The sequence below is a fragment of the Leopardus geoffroyi genome, chromosome B2, assembly GCF_018350155.1.
Source record: "Leopardus geoffroyi isolate Oge1 chromosome B2, O.geoffroyi_Oge1_pat1.0, whole genome shotgun sequence".
Classification (NCBI taxonomy): Eukaryota; Metazoa; Chordata; class Mammalia; order Carnivora; family Felidae; genus Leopardus; species Leopardus geoffroyi.
In genome coordinates this window covers 33,599,077-33,623,865 of record NC_059332.1, presented here as the reverse complement: position 1 = coordinate 33,623,865, position 24,789 = coordinate 33,599,077, and the positions used below count along the sequence as shown (strand labels likewise).

At 41.0% G+C, this 24,789-nt stretch overlaps 1 protein-coding gene across 1 annotated transcript; it reads right to left on the bottom strand.

Annotated features, from left to right (window-relative positions):
* Nucleotides 1-2,161: 2,161 nt before the first annotated feature.
* Nucleotides 2,162-13,567, bottom strand: SNRPC (small nuclear ribonucleoprotein polypeptide C). The gene is made up of 6 exons (XM_045497975.1): nt 13,374-13,567; nt 12,994-13,036; nt 9,122-9,230; nt 7,477-7,566; nt 5,792-5,896; nt 2,162-2,782 (listed from the first exon to the last, which is right to left on the bottom strand). Exons 1-6 carry the CDS (start codon nt 13,379-13,381, stop codon nt 2,658-2,660), a joined length of 480 nt encoding a protein of 159 aa, XP_045353931.1. The 5' UTR covers nt 13,382-13,567; the 3' UTR covers nt 2,162-2,657.
* Nucleotides 13,568-24,789: the final 11,222 nt, after the last annotated feature.

The following is a 24,789-nucleotide window of genomic DNA, read 5'->3' as shown; positions in this document are numbered from 1 at the left end:
ATGGATATTCAACCTTAAAAACATACTTTGGAAAAAGTTTTCTTTTAGGAAGACCGAGGTTATTCCTAAGTACCTGAGGCTATTTTAAAAAATAAAATAGGTATATTTTACCTATTTTCTGTGTATATACAAAAGCCAGCCTCAGCACCTTGAGCCTGACAGAGCCATCCAAACCACAAACTTGCTGAGTCACATGTTAAGCTCAGTTGGCAGTTTCCTCTAACAACCTCTTAAGTCTGCAGATTTAAATAAAAAATCTGAGCTACAAAAGTCAGATATATAAATAACCAATTTCTGATAAGTCCTTCTTTAAAAGATGTAACAATGAGAAATTAAAAAGCAACAAGTAGTCCCAGCAAAGGCTCAGATTAGGAAATTGACTCAGCTTTTAGAGACAGAGCACAAAATCATCCCTATCAGGATGCCTATTTTTAACTACTTGTTTACCTAGGTAAGGTTATTTGCCTAAATTAGCCCCTCTTCAAGTTTCTAGGGGAAAAAAGCTATCCACCTAGTGCTATTTCAATTTCTAGCTACAAATTTATAAAAAAGTATAGACACACACATACCTCCAGTATTATATTCCTGAGTAAAATAAATCCTAAGACAGAGTTTGCCCAACCCACTAATAATAAACATTTCCCAGGGAGCTTTCCAAAATAGCGAATTTCCTAAGCCTCACCCCAGATATATTAGATCAAAATCTGGAATCTTTGTTTTAAAACATTTTTTTTTTTCAACGTTTATTTGTTTTTGGGACAGAGAGAGACAGAGCATGAACGGGGGAGGGGCAGAGAGAGAGGGAGACACAGAATCGGAAACAGGCTCCAGGCTCTGAGCCATCAGCCCAGAGCCCGACGTGGGGCTCGAACTCACGGACCGCGAGATCGTGACCTGGCTGAAGTTGGACGCTTAACCGACTGCGCCACCCAGGCGCCCCTGGAATCTTTGTTTTAAAAAATGATCCCCCACGATTCTAATAATCAGCCAGGTTGTAACTTCTGGTTTAGGGGAACTTCTACCATAAAATCACTATAACAATAACCTCAGATGGCAAAGATAGTTTTATTTTTTCCAATGTTTATTTATTTTTGAGAGACAGAGAGAGAGAGAGAGAGAGAAAGAGAGCATAAGCAGGGGAGGAGCAAAGAAAGAGGAAAACACAGAATCGAAAGCAGGCTCCAGGTTGAGGTGTCAGCACAGAGCCCAACACAGGGCTTGAACCTACGAACCATGAGATCATGACCTGAGCAGAAGTTGGACACTTAACCAACTGAGCCACCCAGGAGCCCCCCGTTTTGTTTTACATGTAATGATTCAAAATCCAAAAGATACAAAAAGGTGACAAGCCTTTCTCACTCATCCCCGTCCCCCAGCCACCCACCTACTCTTCATTGGCAACCAGTATTACCAGTTGCTTATATGTCCTTCCAAAGATCCTTTATGCGTACACAGGTACATAGATATTTCCTTTAAATAAGAACAGCAGTGAATAATACATTTTGAACAAATCAAGGTTCAAAACAATGTGTATCTTGGATATCTTTCCCCACAGAGAGCTTCTTTATTCTATTTTAACATGCCTAGTATATGCCATTTGGTAGATTTATCATACTTGATAAATCAGGCCCCTTCGATGGACATGTATGTTATTGCCAATCTTTTGCTACAACTCATAATCTTGTACATGTTATTTTCTACATACGCAAGTCTATCTGTAGAATAAATTCCTAGGCATGGAAATGTTAAATCAAAGGTAATTTTGACAGATACTGCTAAACTGCCCTCCCCAAAGATTACAATTTTTATTCCCATTTGCAATGCGAAATAGCAGTTCAGATTTTATATCAAACTGAATACGAACAGTGCCAATGGCTTACTTTCTAAATGTTGCTCTGAAAATATCCCACTTAGTAGCCCAGTGATATAACAAATGACATTCTGTAGACAACTTCTGTACCATGGAAATCTGCATAATTTTACCATGGCTATTAGAAAGTTTTCTGATTATTGAAACCCATGAAAAAGAGGAACTAAGAGAAACGAGAAGCTGAGGTTAAGGCCATTCTTGCCATCTTTAGCTGACATGCACACACTGAAAAGTCTTTTTCCCTACTTCAGCAGAAGACTTAAAATTTTCCACTTCCTACCCTAAATGCTGTTCATGTGAAAAAGTAACCAACTGTGCTATTTATTATTTTAATCAACAAAAAGCTCTACAAGTGTTAGATTTACCAAATCTTGCACATGAAAACTTTACTAAATAAAGGCAGGGTGTCCAAAGGGACTCACTCCATAGCTAAGGGGGAAAAAATGTCATGCATAAGAGGGCATGCTAAAGAGAGAATGAGTTAGAGAAATACAACTGGAATACTCATCTCTTTTATGATGCACAAGGAATACAGAGGGGAGAAAAAAGGGAACACATTTTTAACTAAAACAGTTGACAATTTTATTTTCACATTTCACGATACAAATGGAAATTGCTTTTTTTTTTTGTCCCACTACTCCCTTGCAAAAACTATTCTCTGTTTGATAGGAAGGGGGAGCAAGTCTTCCTTGTCATGCTGTTAGAAAACACCCAGAGTCACAGCACCATGATCTCCTGGTGAAGAACAAGTAATATAAAATGGATATAAAGAGGTTCCTGTCTCTCCTTATCTGTCTGGTCGAGTCATTCCTGGCCGAGTGGGTACCATCATGGGACGGGCGGGAGGTCTCATCATTGGGGGCCCAGGCATCATTGGCATGTGGCCTCCCATAGGCGGCCTCATTCCAGGAGCTGCAGGACAAAACAAAGAAAAGGAAAAAAGAGAGTCAGAAACTACTACTTATGAGAGAGCTTAATGGGACCTCAATTAAAGACAAAAAGTAGCCTCCCTGCAAAATGCTGGAAGAAAGACATACTTGACAGAAGAAATGCAACAAATTCATCACATCTGTAAATTACTTAGACATTCTCAAACAAAGAACAAAGGTCAACACAAGAACCATATGGGAATCATGATCTAATGATAGTAAGGGGAAACTATTAATAGAGTGCTTTCCAGAAACCACCAGGGACACTAGTTCCCTAAATTGACCTTTTCTCACTCAGGGAAATTCACAACTAAGTCACATGTTACCCAGTCAGCTCTCTTAATCAGTTCTATCCACCATATAACCAGGAGCTATTTCATGAATGTACACAGGCACAGAGGACAATCTTACCACTAAGCGTTTGTTCGGAGTTGTAGGGAAAGGTGAGCAGGAGGCCCATGCTGAGAACCTGTTAGTAACCATACTTCACTCAAGTCAAGAAAAACAGGCAATAATGTGATTTACAACAATTAGCGCACACACACAAATCTAATTTTTCTAATGCATTTTAGAAACTGTTAAGGACTTTTTTGAAATGTCCCATCAATACACCAGCCAAATAAATGAGCCAGGGAAGGGAGGGCAAGCAGAGGTGGGGGTTGGGGAGGAGTACAGGCAGCTTCACAGAATTGGCAATATTCTACTTCCTCAGCTGAGTGGTGGGTTCACGGGTATTCATTTTATTATTATGCCTCATGATTATGATTTTCATGTTATAGATCTTCTCTTCAAATATAAAAATTTACCTAATTACTTACTAAACCATTTTGATTAAAGGTTTGTAATAGTTCAAGAGAAAACTATATTCAAAGCCGAATACAACCTTATCACAAAAAGTAAAACACAAGTATATGCAAAGACACAAAATTCAACAGGTATAAATGTTTTTAAGATCAATTTCAAAAGGAACAGAAAATAATACTAAACTTCTAAGGATCTTATTACGGGGCGCCTGGGTGGCGCAGTCGGTTAAGCGTCCGACTTCAGCCAGGTCACGATCTCGCGGTCCGTGAGTTCGAGCCCCGCGTCAGGCTCTGGGCTGATGGCTCAGAGCCTGGAGCCTGTTTCCGATTCTGTGTCTCCCTCTCTCTCTGCCCCTCCCCCGTTCATGCTCTGTCTCTCTCTGTCCCAAAAATAAATAAACGTTGAAAAAAAAAATTAAAAAAAAAAAAAAAAAAAAAAAAAAAAAAAAACCAACATAACATAACCTATATTCAGCATTTCCTAGAAGAAACTCATCTAGACCAAAGACTGAAAACGAGGCACCTGAAAACTTGTTTACTTTGGTCTCCACAGTACATTTACTTTCAATCAGTTGCCAACACTGGCAACTAAGAAGTCTAATTACTAGTAAGTCTAGATACCCTTTTTCAACTTTTTGTTATGGAAATAGTCAAACATACACAAGAATGAAAAGAGTATAATGGACATCCATGTACCCATCATCCAGCTTCCATCATTATTCACCCATGGCCAATGTTCTATCTTATGCCAACCCATTCTTATCCTTGCCCACCCTGAACTAATTATTTTAATTCAAATCCCACAGTATTATTTTATCCTGGTGAAAACAACAAAATACTCAGGAGAACTGGCAACACCAAGCCTGCATTCTCAAATGTCAACTGCAGGCTGAAGCTAAGTTCTAGAAGTCTTATCTTTAGGTGTGTCATGCATTCCCAGTTCGCTATACCCCTAAACCCTCTAGGAATTTGAATTTGTGACCTTGATTTAAGAATGCAAAAGAAGGGATGCCTGGGTGGCTCAGGTCATGATCTCAGGGTAGCAAAACAGAGCTCCAGGCTGGGCATGAAGCCTGCTTAAGATTCTCTCTCCCTCTTCCTCTGCCTCTCCTCCACATGCAGAGTGCACACAGGCTCGCTCTCACTCTCAAAAAAGAGGGGGAAAAAAAAAACGAATGCAAAAGACGTCATCTAAATCACTTTGTTTTGGCTTCATAAGGAACTCTTACCTATACTCTACTCCTATCATTCTAAATGATACCCGTAGCAAGCACAGTGAATGCTTCTAGCTAAAAAAGCTACTCTAATACCTCTGCACCTTGTCTTACCAGTTGAGTTGTAGGCTTATGTCTATTGTATTTATTCTTATTATAGAATTTAACTTCTGCAAGTCAACAAAAATGAGTATATATAAAAAGAACTGTTTCCATGAAACTATGTGGATATTTAGAAAAACAATTATCCCAAAAAGTGCTCACAAATTTGATAGGTGAGAGAATTATAAAAGATTGGAAGTAGATGGCCTCACAAGGTTTCTAAACTTGAAAGAAATAGAAACTGAAGTTGGTAAAGGATGCATTATGGGTACGGTTTATCGGTTTAGGCAAGAAATATATGGTGCTCTAATCAGTAGACTCGTTTTCAAAGCAAAGGCCCTGACCAGGTATCAGAAAAATCTGCAAATTAGTATATATTTATGTTTATGTTAAAATACAATGTTTGAGGTGGGTTTTTCCCCCCTTCCTGAATAAACGACTAACTACAGGGCTAAGGCCTTTTTCATACACTAGTTTGGCCTAGTTAACTAAAGATTGAATCAGCAACAAGAGCACCGCTCCAGATCAAAACTGAAAAAAGTAGCAGTACAACTATTTACCTACCTTATCCCCTTTGGAAAACCTCAACTACCTTTCTCTTCATTACAAATGACCACAAGTCAGGAGGAGGCAAGGAAACAGGAGGGAGGGAGAAGGAAAAAAAGGCAGCCTTATCCCGTTTTTAGTAGCACAAGGCCTTTGGATATCATCCAATTATACTGCTAAAACACGTATTTATTTTTCTTTATCATTACGGATTCACCAAGTTTAGTTTACTGCAATAATACATTGAGACAACGTATTAAGAATTCCATTTAAAAGGAGAACTAAAACACAATGGAGCATCCTAAAAGGAAAGAGATTCAAACTTACCAGGTCCCACTGGCATCATCCCAGGAGGAGGAGGGCCCATCATTGGCATCATGGGAGGGCCCCCCATATGGGGTGCTGGCATCATACCAGGGCGAGGAGGACCCGCTGGAATAACGAATGGGGGCTGAGTTTAAGATATGCTTACATATTAACATTTCCTCTTCTATGAAACTAGTAGAGCCTCATGGCCCAGCCCACGTTCTAGAATAATAGACTTCTTATGGTTTCTTTTATAACAGTAGATCCACAAAAATCAATATGCCACAAAACTTTATGACTAAAAAACAAGGACAAGACTGCCTAGACAGAAGTATAAAATGAAGTCAGCACAGGTTAAAAAAAATTCCAAAAGTTAAAATATTTTTTTAAAGGGTATTATGCCTTCTGTAGAGTTCCTGACAAATTTAAGCCACAAGTATGTAATTTCAGATCTGTTTTTAAGAAAATCAAAACCTCCGCGGCTCCTGGGTAGCTCAGTCAATTAAATGTCCCAACTTTGGTTCAGGTCATGATCTCAGAGTTGGGGAGTTCAAGCCCCACATTGACTCTGCTGTCAGCACAGAGCCTGCCTCGTATCCTCTGTATCCCTCTCTTTCTGACCTCTTCCTTGCTCTCTCTCTCTCAAAAATAAACATTAAAAAAAAATTTTAAATATATATCTTCTTTTACTTAAAAAAAATCAAAATCTTTAATAAAAGATTTTTTGGAAATACACAGATGTGTATGCAGAGATATTCCTGATAGTATCATTTACAACACTTTGGAATAACTTAAATGTCCCACAATAAGAAAATGGTGAGGTTAATTATGGCACATTCATACTACAGATTATTCTACTATTAAAAATAATGGGGTTGGAAAAAAAATAAAAATAAATTAAAAAAAATAAATAAATAAAAATAATGGGGTTGGGTGCCAGCCAGCCAAGATACAGAATAAGACAGATAGGTAACCTGACAGCTGCTGTGACCCAAGGCCTGACCAGCCCCAGGATGGTGGAAGCCCAAGAAAGGTTTGGTGGGCCATTAGTTGTCTACCTGCATTAGTGTGCAACTATTATAAACAGCCCACATCTGTTCATATCCGTGGTTACTTACAGGACTGATTTCAGGTTTCTGAATTCAATTTCAATCCTAAGCCCTTCCAGAAGAGCCACGGAACTTATGGCCTAGTTATCTCCTTCTGTCATTTAGAAACAAAAAACCTTCTCGGAGAAGAGAGGCCTTTGATTCACCCCACTTTCAACTGTCCAATTCTTGGTTTTCCCAAGGTGTATATATTTGTGTTAGGTGGGTTAGGAGATAGGAAGAAATGCTGAAGAGTTGATCCACTACACTTTAATCCTCCAGTGTTGGGTTCAGAGCAATAAATAATTTAATGTACTCATCAATACCTCTTCATATATTAGCTCATCTAATCACAGGTACATTCTGACCTTTCCACTGAATCAATTGTCTTGAACCTGCTTGGGATGTCATAAATACAATATCCTAGTAATAATGCAATCAGAAGATTAACTCTGCAGACATTTCAGAGATTATACCACTGATGTTATTTTCTTTTACTGTCTGTGTATTCATTCAACAGGCATTCAAAAGCCAACTGTAAAATAATCCAACAAAATCAAAGGATAATCTGCACCCCCTTAAATTATAGCTGTTAAGATAAAAACTCCATAAACTTACGGAGACTAGGGGGAGGTGGAATCATCGCCCCTGCAGGAGGAGGAGCAGAGAATGGAGTAGGAGGGATCTTTCCTTGCTGAAATGCAGCAGCTTTGGAGAAAAAAAACCACACACTAATAAGAACTCAACAACCCATTTACGAAAATATCCCTTTTCTTTCATTTCACAAGGATTTCACTCTAAAAAGTATTCATTTAAGATTACTACATCATGGCCTCCACAGTTTTTAAATCAACTGTAAATACTTACCAGCAAAAATTACAATTAACTGGCTTACTGCTTTGGGTTTTTTAACCTATATTTATTTAGTCAATATTGCTATGGCTGAATTAACTACGAGAGCCTGGAGTGAAGACCTCTTACCTACCAAAGTCTTACCAAAGACAAGCAATCATCTTTAATCTGTAGATGTGGTTTACAACCAATTTGAACCATTCAGTTTTGTTTGAAAAATGTTGGGGGCGCACCTGGGTGGCTCAGTAGGTTAACCATCTGACTCTTGGTTTTGGCTCAGGTCATGATCTCACAGTTTCATGAATTCAAGCCCCACATCCAGCTCTGCGCTGACAGCACGGAGCCTCCTTGGGATTCTCTGTCTCCTCTATTTCTGACCCTCCCCGCCTTGCGCTCTCTTAAAATAAATAAATAAACTTAAAAAAAAAAAAAAGTGTGATACCTGCCCAAAGGTCAGGCTTTACAAAACTTTCCGTCATTATGGTTTACCAGTTTTGAAATTAATGTACTGAGCAAAGAGACATGAATGAGAAACCAAAGATTTTAAAGAGCCCACCCTGAAGGAAGGTATGATCTTAAAAAATGTCCAATACAATCAACTTTTTTCTTTCTGACAATATGAGGCACAAATGAAAAGAAATTGAAGATCATTTATTTGGGCTTTACAAAAAGTCACAAATAAATACTTAAATATATACTCATAGTTAACCATACTGGAATTAAAATTAAAAATACGCTGGGGCGCCCGAGTGGCTCAGTGGGTTAAGCGTTCAACTCTTGATTTTGGCTCGGGTCATGATCCCATGGTTCAGGAGATCGAACCCTGTGTCAGGCTCCAGGCTCACTTCTTGTGTCTTGAACTCAATTAACCTAAACAAAAATTTTCCTAATTAAACAAAAAGAGTATGGCATGTCCAACAGAGGTCCAAAACATACCCAGATTATTGTGTCACATCAGCTTCTTTTTTGAGCAGTTGTCTTTGTCAGGATTACAAGACTAAGAAACCCAGAGTCTCTCAGAGTCTTTGAAGGTTAACTATAAACCCACCTCTCACCTTTTCCTATTACAAAAGGAAAATAGTTCTAAAACCTAGGATCACTACAAGGAAGATTTCACATAAATTGGCTACAAAATCTGGTCCGTGTCAATAAAGAATCATTAGGCAATTCATTCTTCTCTGCCCCGCTTCCCAATGTAATCAATACCCGATTGCTCTAACCTCAACAATTAATATTAATGTGTTCCTATATCCCCTGAGAAACTAATGACCTTCTAATTCTTTCATTCAACACACCAGAATGTTCCTATTTATCACTCAGAATGAGTTGCTTCTGTGCAAAACAACAGAGAGACAGGGATGAGAAAGAATGGGACCATTCTCCCGCATCAGAACAAGAGACTGAAACATACTTGTTTTGTCGATCAGGCTCTGGGCTTGCTCTTCCATCCATTTCTGATAGTAGTCTTTCACATTCTCTTTGTGTTTCCTACCACTGCAGTGTGTCTTTCTCACAGATGGCTGTAAAACAAAAAGGTCAGATCAGTCGCAGAAACAAGTTTCCCAAACTAGAAATTTTATAAAGCCTTTCCTTTATGTAAGTAGCCTGGCTACCTCTAGACGCTTAAGCTGGGTGCTAAAGCATTATTTATAAACATTATCCAATAACACACTGTGGTAATTTACCTACTATATTATCTAAACCAGAGGTCCGCAAACTATGGCCCAGGGGCCAGCCACCTGATTCTGTAAAACAAATTAGTGGAACACAGCCACATCCGTTTGTGCATATACTATTTTTTTCCCCTACAAAGCAGAATTGAGTTATACTATTTTTTTTTTCCCTACAAAGTCATCACAACAAAAACTATATGGTCCACAAACTTAAAATAATTACAATGTGGCACTTTAAGGAAAAGTTTGCAAACTCCTGATCTAGAACATAATGCCATTTTAATGCCCTTTCTAAAAATAATTTCTTTTAATGTTTATCTATTTTTGAGACAGAGAGAGACGGAACGTGAACAGGGAGGGTCAGAGAGAGAGGGAGACAACAGAATCCGAGGCAGGCTCCAGGCTCTGAGCTGTCAGCACAGAGCCTGATGCGGGGCTTGAACTCACGGATGGTGGGATCATGACCTGAGCCGAAGTCGGACGCTTAACCAACTGAGTCACGAGGCGCCCCTTTAATGCCCTTTCTTAGGTCATTCTATAGCAAAATAACACAGCCCACACACATCTAAATTATAGTTTATAAGAATATCTTCTTTTAAATGACTATGGGTCTAGAATACAGACTATGTGAATCACATACAAACTTCTGTCTCTAGCCCACTAATCCTTTTGTTCTTTAAGACCTTTACCAAGGTAAAACTGATATAAGATAAACTCCACAGTTATAACCATATGTTTAAGTTAACATTTATTTAACACCTACCACATACCAAACACCATGCTATGTAATTTACAAGCAGTATCTCAATCATGTTACAATCACATGTTCATGGTACAATGGAATATTAATCAGAAAGAACCAATCACTGATACAATATGGACAAATCTCAAAAGCATGCTCAGCAAAAAAAAAAAAAAAAAAATGAGAAACACAGAATATATACTATAAAATTCCATCCATATCAAGTTTTAAAACCAGTAACACTGATCTTTCATAATAAAAACCAGATCAGTTGGGGCCAAGGGTACAGGGTACTGACTGCAAAAAAACACAAAGGAATTTTCTGGGGTGATGGAATGTTCTATTATCTCAATGCACACAGCCAACTGTTAAGTATTTGCCAAGTCATCACACTGTACACTTAAAACATATGCATTTAATCTAACATAAAGTATAACTCAATAGAACTGATTTAAAAATCACAAGGTTGGGGGCGCCTGGATGGCTCAGTTGGTTAAGCGTCCAGCTGTGGCTCAGGTCATGATCTCGTGGTCCATGGGTTCCAGCCCCACATCAGGCTCTGCACTTACATCACGGAGCCTGCTTCAGATTCTGTGTCTCCCCCTCCTTGTCTCTCTCTGTCCCCGCCCTGCTAGCGCACTTTGGGGCCCCTGGGTGGCTCCGTAGGTTGAGCGTCCAACTTCGGCTCAGTCATCATCTCACAGCTCGTGGTTCGAGCCCCGCATCAGACTCTGTGCAGACAGCTCAGAGCCTGGACCCTGCTTCAGATTCTGTGTCTCCGTCTCTGTCCTTCCCCCACTCATGCTCTGTTTCTGTCTCTCAAAAATAAACAGTAAAAAAAATTTTTTTAATTAAAAAAATTGTAATTTAATTAAAAAAAAAATTTTTTTTAAGCCATTTCTGATTACAGCCTCATTAATGCGAATTTTTATGGTACATAATCAAATGTGTCAACACTTGGAAGATTTGTGTAACTGAGTGAACCAATATTCCAATATTCATTTTCCATATGACCAGAGCATGTTACAAAATCCTGTCTGGTAAAAGATTCACTCAACGTGCAAGACAGACCAACAAGTTTTGATGTAGCAGAGTGTGAAAAGTCTAATATGGTTTAAGTTTCCACACTACAGCTAACCATGTGTTGAGTCTGGGTGTAGTAACATAAAAGTATTAAAGAATATCCACAATTATCTAAAAAGGCTAGTAAGGCTAGTATCTAAAAAGGCTTTTTTTTCAACTCCTTATCCACATGAGGCTGGATTTTTCATATAATTGAACCAAAACAAAGTGCAACAAGTTTAATCCAGAACATAAGAATCCAGTGGTCTTCCATTAAGTCGGACATTACAGAGGTTTGCAAAAAGGTTATAGCAATGCCATTCTTCACACTGATTTTTTTTAAATAGCTACGTTCCACTTTTATTTTGCTGTTATTTTATATGTAGGCTCCACGTCCAGTGCAGAGCCCAACTCAGGGTTTGAACTCACTACCCTGATATCAAGACCTAAGCTGAGATCAAGAGTCAGTCGCTTAGCTGACTGAGCCACCGAGGAAGCTCCTATTTTTCATTTTAAAAGGTTATTTGTATCACAGATAAAAAGTTTGTTATTGTTACTTTCAAATCAATCAGTATTTTTATTTTATTTATTTATTTTTTAATTTTTCTTTTTTCAACGTTTATTTATTTTTGGGACAGAGAGAGACAGAGCATGAACGGGGGAAGGCAGAGAGAGAGAGGGAGACACAGTATCTGAAGCAGGCTCCAGGCTCCAAGCTGTCAGCACAGAGCCCTATGTGGGGCTCGAACCCATGAACTGTGAGATCATGACCTGAGCTGAAGTCAGATGCTTAACAGACTGAGCCACCCAGGTGCCCCTTAAGAACTTTTTTTAAGAATTTTTTTTTAATTGGTAATTTTTGGGGCGCCTGGGTGGCTCAGTTGGTTGGGCGTTCCACCTTGGTTCAGGTCAGGTCTCATAGTTCTGTCAGTTTGAGCCCCGTGTCCAGCTCTGTGCTGACAGCTCAGAGCCTGGAGCCTGCTTCGGATTCTACGTCTCCCTCTCTCTGCCCCTCCCCCATTCATGCTTTTTCCTCTCTCTCTCTCTCTCTCTCTCTCAAAAATAAACATTAAAATAATAATAATAATAATAATAATAAAAGAACTCAGTAATTTTCAAGAGTGTAAAAGGACCACGAGACAAAAAATGTTTGAGAGCTGCTGGCATAGAAACCCTAAAGTTATACTGCCTAGGCTCTTCTTCCAGCTCTGTACAACTTACTGGTTTAGTAACATCCAGTCAGTCATCAATCCATACTCTGCCTCAGTTTCCTCCTCTGTAAAATGGAGATAATGCTAACCATATAGGCTTATCATGAGCATTAAACAACATGATACAGGTAAAGCATCTGGAACCCTGCCTGACACACAGTAAATATTCAATTTTAGTTGTTATTATTTGTTAAGCAGTTTTTAATTAAATAGAAGTACAGCACTCAGGTTTTAAATTTGGGCATTTCTTTCCAGTTTAATCAATCAAATGTCTGAATGCCTTGTCACAATCAAATATTTGAACTTTAGGACACGTTCCTGCAATTTTTACTTGTCATGTAAATTTTTTGCACCTTCAATTCTGCTACAGCTTTATTATTTTGGGTCTCAACTCAAAACACTAACTGCTGGAAGGCCAATCATTTCAAATTACGAAACCAGTTACAGGAAGGATGCAGGAAAAGAAACCCAGGTTATTTTTTCCAAGCAGGAGCACTTAAGCTCAACAGCATGAAAAGCACACATTTATATACCCCCCCAAAATCTGATCTTTCACAGACAAGGTGTTTTGAAACTGAAAAGAAACACTACTTACAGAGTCATGGGTGAGGTATGTGTCGCAGTAGTCACAATAAAACCTGGAAAGGGGTGGAAGATAGAGAAAAAGACGACAACCAGTTAACAGATGCCCATCCACGTGGGCAGTTCAACGAAGGTAAAATATAAAAAGACCTATGCACGATCCCAAGACGTCAATCTAAGCGACCTGACACAAACCAGGCTTTTTTGTTGCGTTGCGCGGGGTCGACCTACATACACCGAAAGACGACAGTATCCAGAACTCCCGGGCTCCCTCCCCCACACGCCCTCGCTTCCCGGGAAACTTCAAGAGCTAGAATCCGCTCTGCACTCCCCTTCCTGGGCCACAATGGCGACCGTGACCGCGAACACCCCCAGATTCGAGCCCCCACTCACTTAGGCATGTTGCTTTGCAGACCGTTGGCCACTCCGTCCCGCGCCACCCGGAAGTGACGCACACAACAAGCGCCGACGCCGCGGAACCGATGAGTCAAACGCGACTCCAGGAACCCTACCCAGTCGTCCAATCCGCCGCCGCGCTGCGCTGCGACCGCCTTACCCGCTGCGGACGGTCGAGGGGCGGGGCTTTTCTCTTCATCCCGTCACTTACAGCTAGGCGGGAAGGGGCGCTCGAAGGGTCCCTGCGAGGTTCAATCCACGCTCATGTAATCCTGATTCTTGATGCTTCCCGGAAGCATGGTATTCATTCTTTGGACGACTTTCTAAGGATCGCCTGCTATGTGCCAGGCCCTGCTATAAATGCTGAGAGAAGACAGCAGTGAACGAAACAGACAAATGTCCTGCCCTCGTGGAGTAGGCCCTAGGAGTTGGGGGAGACAAATAATAAAGTCAATATGTAGTAGGTTAGATGGAGTCGAGTAGAGGAGGAGTGGGAGTTGGGGAGTGACGCAAGGAAGAGAGAATTTCAACTTTAAATAAGACAGCTTGCTGAGAAGGTGACAACTGTGAAATAATAGGTTTCCTAAAGCAATAAGCTTGGTGCAAGGGATTTTACATGGCGTCTCTTTTTTAAGTCCCATTAACCCTAGGAGATGATAGAACCCCCAGTTTCAAGTCCCATCTCCCGCTTCCTAGCCTTGCTGCTTGAGAAAGTTATCTAATCTTTCTGAGCCTCATTTTCCTCGACTGGAAAATAATGGGTAATAATTCTTACTTGTGGGGCTTAAGGAACGATTAAATGTGAAAATGCTTGTTAAGTGTTTAGGGCAATATCTGTACATACGAAGTCCTCCACATATGGCAGTTATCTTTTTACATAAGAGGATATTGATAGAAGTATCTTGTCCACAGATCTAACCTGTTCTAGCAACAGGGCCAAACTTTCAGCCTGGTCAATCAGACTCCCAAATGGCCTGACCGCTCAGAAAAGGGGAATAAATGTTGGGAATGGAGAGGTAGAGCTTTCGATTCTACTGTTCCATATTCTCTGGTGGTGGAGTTACAACCAAAATAATAATAATTGCTACCTTATTTGAATGTTGACTATGTCCTAGGTACTTTGAATGCATTAATTTATTTGATCTATTCAATAATCCTATTGTTCACATTTCAAATGGGGACACTGAGCTTCAACAAGGTTAAGTGTACCATAAAGATGATTTCCTCTCTTAAAAGTTAACTGCAGGATGAAATTATCAGGCTTTCACTACTCTAACAGTGGTAAATGTTAGCATTATTGATGGTGGAACAATTGGGTATTACGTATCTCCTGCTAGGATGCTAACATTAAATAGACATAGTCAACTGTGACCTATTCTTACCAAAAGTGTTCCACTTGGATCCAGTCAAGTTCTAGGATAGACAAGAGGATCAAGCTAAAGAAAGCAAAAGGCAGCAAACAACCAGAAGGTGGGAGAGTCTCTGGGACAAAGGGCCCCTTTCCTTCACCAAGTCAAGAAAAGATGTCATTCTAGATTAAAATGTTTTTAACAGACATAACAATCAGATGCAGTATACGGTTCAGGGTTAGATCTGGTTTGGACAAACTAGCTCTAAAAGACATTTTAAAGAAAACATCTGGGCCTTAATATTGCAGTTCTAGAAACCCACCTTTGTGTAGCACCCTGAGTTGATTCTTTTCAATTTTTTTTTTACACTTATTTATTTTTGAGAGACAGAGAGAGACAGAGCACAAGGAGGGGAGGGGCAGAGAGAGAATGAGACACAGAATCCAAAGCAGGCTCTGGGCTCTTAGCTATCAGCACAGAGCCCAATACAGGACTTGAAGTCACCAACAGCTAGATCATCACCTGAGCCAAAGTCGGATGCTTAACCAACTGAGCCACCCAGGCACCCCGAGTTGATTCTTTTGGGAGGGGATAGATTTGTCAACTACGTCTTGGTTTTTCTCCCCCCTAACTTCCCTCTGTGCTGATCTTGTGCCTGCTTTACCTTCAAATTCATTCCTCACCCTTCCCTCACCCTTTTCAGTATGGTGATGGTGGGGGAGGGGGTGGATGATGCCTCAAAGGCTGGGGGTCTTGGACTCCTGTGCTGGTTGCCTTCTAGGCTGAGTTGCTGGGCACCATCTAAGTTGCTGGGCACCATTCTGGAAATGGAGAGATTGAGGAAAAAGGCAGAGTACCCCCAATCTCAGGCTGTCTCTTCCGACCTACCTGGCTCCAACTTCCAGCAGTTCCAGGCCTTGGGCTCTGATAACAAGATGTCCTTCTTCTGTCCCTCCAGCGTGAGGGCAGCACTAATTTCTTGCTCCTCTCTGAGCTACTTCACTTTTCTCTTTTCACTTTTTATCTCTGCCAACACTTTTTATAAGCCAATTCTCTGATTTAAATTCCCTCTGTTTTAAAGACTTAGAGCGGTCTCTGTTTTCCAGAACTCAAAGCATGACCTTACTTCCAAGTTCCAAACGGTATCTCCCCTGAGTCTGGTCTGTGGGCCTTAATATCTGTAAAGCAGTGCTTTTCACACTTTCTCTAGTGTCCCAAGCAACTGGAGGGTTCATTTATCACCCTTATTCCCCCAGGTATAGGGTGAGAATCTCAAGTGCCTACCTGAGCTTGAAATGCCCTTGAACTGTTGTATGATATGTTAAAAGCTCACAATGTTTGCAATCTACTTTATAAATAACATATTTATATTTTTTTATTTCTCTTAAGGTATTTTAACACTTAAAATGTATTTTATTTATTTATTTTTGAATAAGTAATCAGTACACATGGTGGAAAATTAGAGAAGGACAAAAGTATGTTCCCAAACATACACACCCTTACCAGTTTCTTGCATATCCTTCCAAAGATAGACCACGTATATGCAAACATAAACATAACATTTCCTGATTCTATTTCCCAGTACTGCATAGTATTTTATTGTATAGATGTACCTCAATATTAACCAGTCTGCTATTGATGAACGCTTAAATTGTTTCCTGTCTTTTGCTATAATAATGATGCTGAAATACACAGTTAATTGGCATATAGATTTGTAGAGTGGATTTCTAGAACTAGAATTAATATGTTAGTTTTGCATCTGTAAGTTTGAAAAATATTGTAAAATTTCTCTGTTATGATTGCATTTAAGAGTGCTTTTTCATCTTTTCAATCTAATAGGTTAAAAGTGTCATTGTGTTATAATTTTTATTTCTCTTATAAAGTTGAGCATTTTTCTTCATATGTTTAAGATGCTTAAAGAATCAGGGCACCTGGCTGGCTCAGTCAGTGGAGCATGTTACTCTCAATCTTGAGATTGTGAATTCAAGCCCCATGTTGGGTATAGAGATTACTTAAAAAATCTTTTTTTTTTAATTTTTTTTAACGTTTATTTATTTTTGAGACAGAGAGAGACAGAGCATGAATGGGGGAGGGGCAGAGAGAGAGGGAGACACAGAATCGGAAGCAGGCTCCAGGCTCTGAGCCATCAGCCCAGAGCCCGACGCAGGGCTCGAACTCACAGACCGCGAGATCGTGACCTGAGCTGAAGTCGGACGCTTAACCGACTGAGCCACCCAGGCACCCCTAAAAAATCTTAAAAAAAAAAAAAAGTCTTAAGAAATCTACAGAGCCCTCCATTTAGATTGCTTTTTCGTGTCCTTTGCCTTTTTGCCTAGGGTTAGCCTCATCCTTTTTTTTTTTTTTTTTTTTTTTTTTTTTTATTCATAGAGAACTCCTTAGATATTAGCAAAATTAGCATTATTATAATATGAGTTGCAAATATTTTCCATTTGTTAATTGGCCTTATTTTGGGTGGTTTTTGTCATGAAAAAAACTTTTAATTTGTATTTCAGTTAAACTTATTAATCTGTTCTTTTACAGTTTCCAGGTTTTATGTCATACTTCCCCTTTCTGAAATTGTTTTAATTCCATGATATTTTTTCTTGTTCTTTTATTATGTCATTTTTTCAGGTTTGTATTTTTTTATCTATCTGGCATTTTTTTGGTTGTTTTTAATTTTCTTTCTTTTTCTTTTTCTTAATTTTGAGAGAGAGAGAGAGAGAGAGAGAGCACGAGCAGGGGAGGGACAGAGAGAGAGGAAGAGAGAGAATCCCAAGCAGATTCTGTCAGAGTGGAGCCTGATCTGGGACTCAAGCCCACGAACTGTGAGATCATGACCTGAGCTGAAATCAAGAGTCAGATGCTGAACCAACTGAGCCTCCCAGACACCCCTATCTGGAATTTGTTTAAAAATTTTTTTTAATATTTATTTTTTGAGAGAGAGAGAGAGAGAGAGACAGAGACAGATTGTGAGCAGGGGAGCAGCAGAGAGTGAAGGAGACACAGAATCCGAAGCAGGCTCCAGGCTCTGAGCTGTCAGCACAGAGCCCTATGTGGGGCTCAAACTCACGGAACATGAGATGATGACCTGAGCTGAAGTTGGATGCTTAACCAACTGAACCACCCAGGCACCCCTGGAATTTGTTTTAAAGTGTGAAACAGGGATCTAACCTAATTTTTCTTTTCATAAACAGGAAGCCAATTATCCCAGCACCAGTTATTGAAAATTTTGTTATTTTTTCCTTTTCTTTTTTAACATTTATTTATTTTTGAGACAGAGAGAGACAGAGCATGAACAGGGGAGGGTCAGAGAGAGGGGGAGACACAGAATCCGAAACAGGCTCCAGGCTCTGAGCGGTCAGCACAGAGCCTGATGCGGGGCTTGAACTCACGGACCGGACCGTGAGATCATGACCTGAGCCGAAGTCAGACGCTTAACCGACTGAGCCACCCAGGCACCCCCGTTATTTTTTCTACTAATTTGAAATGCTACTTTTATCATGTACTAAATTCTTCTATAAATACTATTTCATTTCTGGGCTTTTGGGTTGTTCCTTTGGTTGGTCTATTAATGTGCCTCTACCAACCGTCTTAATTGTTACAGTTCATATTTTATCTATAGTTATTTTACCTTTTTTAATGTTTATTCATTTTTGAGAGAGAGAGAGAGAGAGAGAGAGAGAGCAAGCGAGCATGAGTGGGGGAGGGGCAGAGAGAGACGGAGACACAGAAACCAAAGCAGGCTCCAGGCTCTGAGCTACCAGCACAGAGCCTGATGTGGGGCTCAAAGTCACGAAGGGTGAGGTCATGAGCTGAGCCGAAGTCAGACGCTTAACTGACTGAGCCGCCCAGGCGCCCCTATAGTTATTTTAATATAAAAATATTTTTCAATTACCCAATTAAATTACTAAAGTTTAACCCTTCCAAAAAAAATTCCCAGTATTGACTCATATGTTACATTTGTCATGTGGTTTGACACATCCCCTGGTACCCTGTTGTACATCCCTGTAGGATAAAGTTGCCAGCTAAATACATATGGCCACTTAAATTTGAATTTCAGATAAACAATGGATAATTTTCAGTTGAAGTGTGTCCCATGAATTTTTTTCCTGTATTTGAAAACCCTACTACAGGTTACTCTATTAAAAAATAATTATCTTAGGGGCACCTGGCCAGCTCAGTCAGTAGAGAATGCGATTCTTGATATCAGGGTGGTGAGTTCAAGCCCTACATTGGGTGTAGAGATTACTTAAAAAATAAAATCTTTTTGGGGCACCTGGGTGGCTCAGTCGGTTGAGTGTCCGACTTCGGCTCAGGTCATGATCTCGCAGTACGTGAGTTCGAGCCCTACATCGGGCTCTGTGCCGATGGCTCAGAGCTTAGAGCCTGCTTCAGATTCTGTGTTTCCCTCTCTCTCTGCCCCTTCCCCACTAATGCTCCATCTCTCAAAAATGAATAAACGTTAAAAAATTAAATAAATAAAATCTTTTTTTAAAAAGATAATTATCTTAGTTATATGTGACAAAACCAACTTAAACTAGCATTGGCAAATAGTTACCTATAAAAACCCAGAAATCAGGGACATCTCAGGGTAGATTTATCTCCAGGTGTGGTCTTAAGAAATGTTACTTGGTCTCTTTCTCCCCATCTCTCATCTCATCTCTGCTTGACTGCTTCTCTTTGCACATTGGCTTCATCCTCCCACGTTGCAGCCTGGGTTCCTCCATGCAACCAGGTAAGACAGCCTCAAATATCTCCAAAATTCCATTCTTCTAGCACCAAAATCCAAGGAGGGGTCTGAATGGCCAGGCTTGAGTCAAGAGTCTTCCTTGGGTAGGGATGGGTGGAAACTTGTAATAACAGTCCCATTGAAACCTCAAGGGGTGAGGCGGGAGTATCCAAGAGTTGGTTTGGGGGGTGGGGTACTGTTTTCAAGGAAGAAGTACAGAAAAGCATCGTGGACCAGAAATAGTGTGTACAACTGCCACCGTGGGTCGTACCTAACCCAGTTTGGAAGTAACCAGCTTAACATGGTAATCTCCATTGGAACCACCAGAGGACTTGAGTCCTTAGTGCCTTTGTAACCTACACCTCCCTCCATCTCTCTCTCTCACCTTTCCCCTGTGCTAAGGCACTGAAAGTAATGTTCAGTTATTTAATATTTATTCAATAAATGCTTGCTGACCACTGGGCTGGTGTTCAGGTCAGTGTTGGGCACCGTCAACGGGAAAATGAAGAATGTGCTGTGCCCACCATCGAGTTTAGTGTACGTGGTAGGCATTTAAACAAATAACTGTATAGCCTTATATGGTAAGAACTATGATAAGACAACTTCATCAAAAAGAATCACCATGTAGTAGTAACAAACACAACTACTAGAGCCAAAATGCCTGTGTTTGAATCCCAGGACCATAAACTATTGCTTGGACCTTAGGGAAGCTGCTTAACCTCTTCCTGGCTTAGCTCCCTCATCTGTAAAAGGGAGACAATAATAATACCTACGTCATGTGATCATGGTTGTAAGGACTGCATAAGATAATTCTTATAAATCATCTAGCACACGGTTAGGCATGCAGTAAATGGCGAATAATGTTTGCATTGTCAGTAATAAGAATCACTTCTAAAAACCCAGCTCTCTTGAATTCCACACGCATCCGGGAATCCTTCCAGGCCTCTTCAGGGTCACACAAGGGATGAGCTCTGGAACTCAGAGTCATTTCCCCTCTCCCTTCCAATAAGAGGCTTCAGCCCCACTTTGCAGCCATCAGTGGCTGCTGACTCTTCTATCTACTAGGCACCTTTCGGAAGCCACAATTCTTATTCCCTTCACATACCTCAGGGCCCTGAAAGGCGGAGTAGAAGCTGAATCCCAGAGATGTACTTGTCTCTGCACTCTGACCCGTACTTCCAGCTCAGAGAGGGCTGATCTGTTGATAGATGCCTCCCTGGGGAGGGTCATACAACTATGCCTTTATCCTCTACCTTTTCTTTCTGAACTGAGACCTCACTGCCATAAAGTAGATTCAGAAGGCTAAAACTTGATCTTTCTATTTGGAAACAACAGCAGGACATAGGGCACCAGCTTTAGAAGCTCACACCAGGTCTTCCAGGTGGTATAAACATAGCTATGGCTGAGAACTCATGACCATGGCTGGTGAGAAAGGGAGATCCTTCTGAGGACTTCACCCAATCTTTAGCCCACTCTACCCTGCAAGCGAAATCAATTGAGAGGCGACCTAGCTGCTTCTTTGCAAGGCCTGGAAATAGGTCTTTGCCATCCAGCCTGGGCAACCCTAGGACCTCAGGTGCCCATCTGGCACCTTCAGGATAGCAGTATACCTCATCCATTTTTGTCTGGCTGGGTAGGGAGAAAATGATTCTTCGTTAGTTCTGCCGTGATTGTCTTGCCTCCCTCACGGTAGACAGAGGGTTCACTGCTGGGAATAGAAAAGACCAAAACTCCAAGGTCTGGGGGACAAGTTCTTTTTCTGAAACTCTTTATTAATCCAGGGCAGTTGCATCAACAGGTCATGGTAGCAGGAAGAAGCCTGTTCAAACGCAGTCAACAAGGCAGAACAGGTTTGGCAGGGTGGTTTCGAGTAACTCTTTACTGAAAAGGAGCAATTACTCATTCTTGAAATGTCTTCTCTTAGATGTATTTTCTCTTTGAGCCCATTTTATTAGCACGGGAAGCTTTCAGCCAGACTCTAGGGGTGCCAAGTCGGAAAGCTGGAAATAGAAACATAAGTGGCTTTTTTGTTGCCTAATACTTTAGTAGGAGCTGAGCTCATGGTTTGGAATGGTGTGCGCAAGCACGAGTGTATGCACACGCGCGGACACGTCATTCTGCCATTCTGCTGCCCCAGGGCATGGTGTCTGGAGTGACTGACTGGCTGTCACTGGAGAAAAGGAAAACACGTTTATTAAGCTCCAGTTCGTGTTGGCACTAGACGGTGTGCTTTCATTATGTTATCTGATGGGATTTGATTTTGAGGGGTTTTTTAACTGATGAGGAAACTGAGACCCAAAGAGGTGACATAATCTGAGCAAAATCGCATAGTTAATACACGGCAAAGACAGGAGCCCAAGTTATCAGATTCCAGAGCTTACGTTCCTTCCATTGAACACACTGCCTGTATGTATGAGACTTTTGAAATCTTGGCCTGAGTGTAACCTGCTCCCTGTAACTCTCTCACTGCAGTTGATGAGCCTGAGTTTTTCAAATGAGTAAGCACCAATGAGTAGCAAGGCGTTCCACATACAAGGGACAGCTCCATGAGAAGTTAAATCTCATTGTATGCAATTTATTCTTCAATAAACGTGACTTAAAAAAAAAATGTTGGGGGGCGCCTGGGTGGCGCAGTCGGTTAAGCGTCCGACTTCAGCCAGGTCACGATCTCGCGGTCCGTGAGTTCGAGCCCCGCGTCGGGCTCTGGGCTGATGGCTCAGAGCCTGGAGCCTGTTTCCGATTCTGTGTCTCCCTCTCTCTCTGCCCCTCCCCCGTTCATGCTCTGTCTCTCTCTGTCCCAAAAATAAATAAACGTTGAAAAAAAAAATGTTGGGTATAGGGACGCCTGGGTGGCTTAGTTGGTTAAACATCCAACTCTCGGTTTCAGCTCAGGTCATGATCTGACGATTTCATGAGTTCAAGCCCCACATTGGGCTCTGTGCTGACAGTGCGGAACCTGCTTAGGATTCTCTCTCCTCTCTCTGCCCTTTCCCCACTCACGCTGTTTCTGTCTCTCTCGTAATAAATAAATAAACTTTGAAAGAAGAAAAAAGATGTTGGGTATAAAATGCACCTAGAAAACAATAATAAAATGATCATCAACTCAATTAAAAAGTACAAACGAGGGGCACCTGGCTGGCTTAATGAGTTGAGCATGTGACTCTTGATCACGGGGTCATGAGTGCAAAGCCCACATGGGGCATAGAACTCACTTGAAAAGTGATAACAATAAAATATAAATCTTTAAAAACATACAACTGAAAAGGAAATATAGATGTCCATTAAAGATCTGAAAGGATACTCATCCTCACTTATAATATTATCAAGCCAAACTAAAAGTCACTGAGATTTATTTATTGCTTATTGGATTGGTAAAGATCCAAAAGATTGATAACATGTGGGTTAGCCATAAGTGTGGGAAAATAGGAGCTTTCATACATTACCGGCATTGGGATAATTCCTATTAAGGGCAATTTGGTCACGTCTATCAAAACTCCATGTGTATATACCCTTTGACTCAGCAACTTTACTTCTACGAATTTATTTTACAGTTACAGTTGCAGGTATGCAAAATGACGTACATACGAGGTTTTTCGCTGAAGCAATGCTTGAAAGAAAGAGCAAAAACCTGAAAAGTTAAATGTCCATCAATAAAGACCTGGATGAATAAATCAGCACGGGAAGCTTTCAGCCAGACTCTTAGGGGTGCCAAGTTGGAAAGCTGGAAATGGAAACATTAAGTGGCTTTTGTGTGGCTTAATACTTTTTTTCTTTTTTTAATTTTTTTTTTCAACGTTTATTTATTTTTGGGACAGAGAGAGACAGAGCATGAACGGGGGAGGGGCAGAGAGAGAGGGAGACACAGAATCGGAAACAAGCTCCAGGCTCTGAGCCATCAGCCCAGAGCCTGACGCGGGGCTCGAACTCACGGACCGCGAGATCGTGACCTGGCTGAAGTCGGACGCTTAACCGACTGCGCCACCCAGGCGCCCCGGCTTAATACTTTAGTAGGAGCTGAGCTCGTGGCTTGGAACGGTGTGCACAAGCACGAGCGTACGGACACGCGCGTGCACGTCATTCTGCCATTCTGCTGCCCCGTCTGTGCAACGGAATACTATGCAGGCGTAGAAAAGAATGAAAAATACTTTTGTGTACTGATATGGAAAACACTCCAACACATATCACTGATCGAAAAAAGCAAGATGAGAGACGCCAGGGTGGCTTAGTTCGTTAAGCGTCCCCCTTCAGCTCAGGTCATGATCTCGACCTGCATGTGGAGCCTGCCTGAGATTCTCTCTCTCCCACGCTCTCTGCCCCTCCCCCACTCACGCTTTCTCTCTCTCTCTCAAAAATAAATGAACTTAAAACAAGAGAAAAGCAAGAGGCAGAACAATGTACACAGCAGATACCATTTATATAACAAAGAAGGGAGATACTCCATATGTATAATATCTTATAAATGCTTCCAAAATCTCTTAAAGGATACGCAAGAAAACCAGTAACAGGGGTTATCTGTTGTGGAAGGTAAAGGTGGGAGGGATATATTTCACTGTGTACCTTTTCAAAATTTTGATGTTTACACTTCATGAGTTTTTTAAATTATGGTTTTCTTTAAAGTAAGGAAAGAAAAGAAAAACACCGTGGCACTGGGGCATACCACATGAGCTGGCTGCACTGTGGGACCCTGTCCCCAATCCATGCTCTAAACTGACACCTCCTAAACTGACACTCCCCCCAAATCCTTGTGATCGTGGGAAGCAGTGCGGCTGCTTTGTTAGGTGTTCTCAGATTGCAAGTGATTCACCCTGGTTGATGACTCTAATCTAAGCTCCATCGACAACATGTGAGGCTTATTCCACTTGAAAAAGCGACTTTTAGTCCCGAGATTTTAGTCCTAAGAACCCAACGCTCTCGTTCCTTATCTCTTAGATGTCCTTTAAAATGTTTCATTTGCTCACCAAAAAAGTCTGTTTGGCTCTTGGCCTTCTGAGTTTAAAGAAGAAAAATTTGCTCGGGCGCCTGGGTGGCTCAGTCGGTTAGACGTCTGGGGGCGCCTGGGTGGCTCAGTCAGTTAAGCGACTGACTTCGGCTCAGGTCATGATCTCACAGTTTGTGAGTTCAAGCCCCGCGTCACACTCTGTGCTGACAGCTTGCTCAGAGCCTGGAGCCGGCTTCAGATTCTGTCTCCCTTTCTCTCTGCCCCTCCCCCGCCCACACTCTGTCTCTTTCAAAAATAAATAAACATTAAAAAAAAAATTATAAAAAATAAAAAAGAAACGTCTGACTTAGGCTCAGGTCATGATCTCCAGTCAGACTCTGCACTGACAGCTCAGAG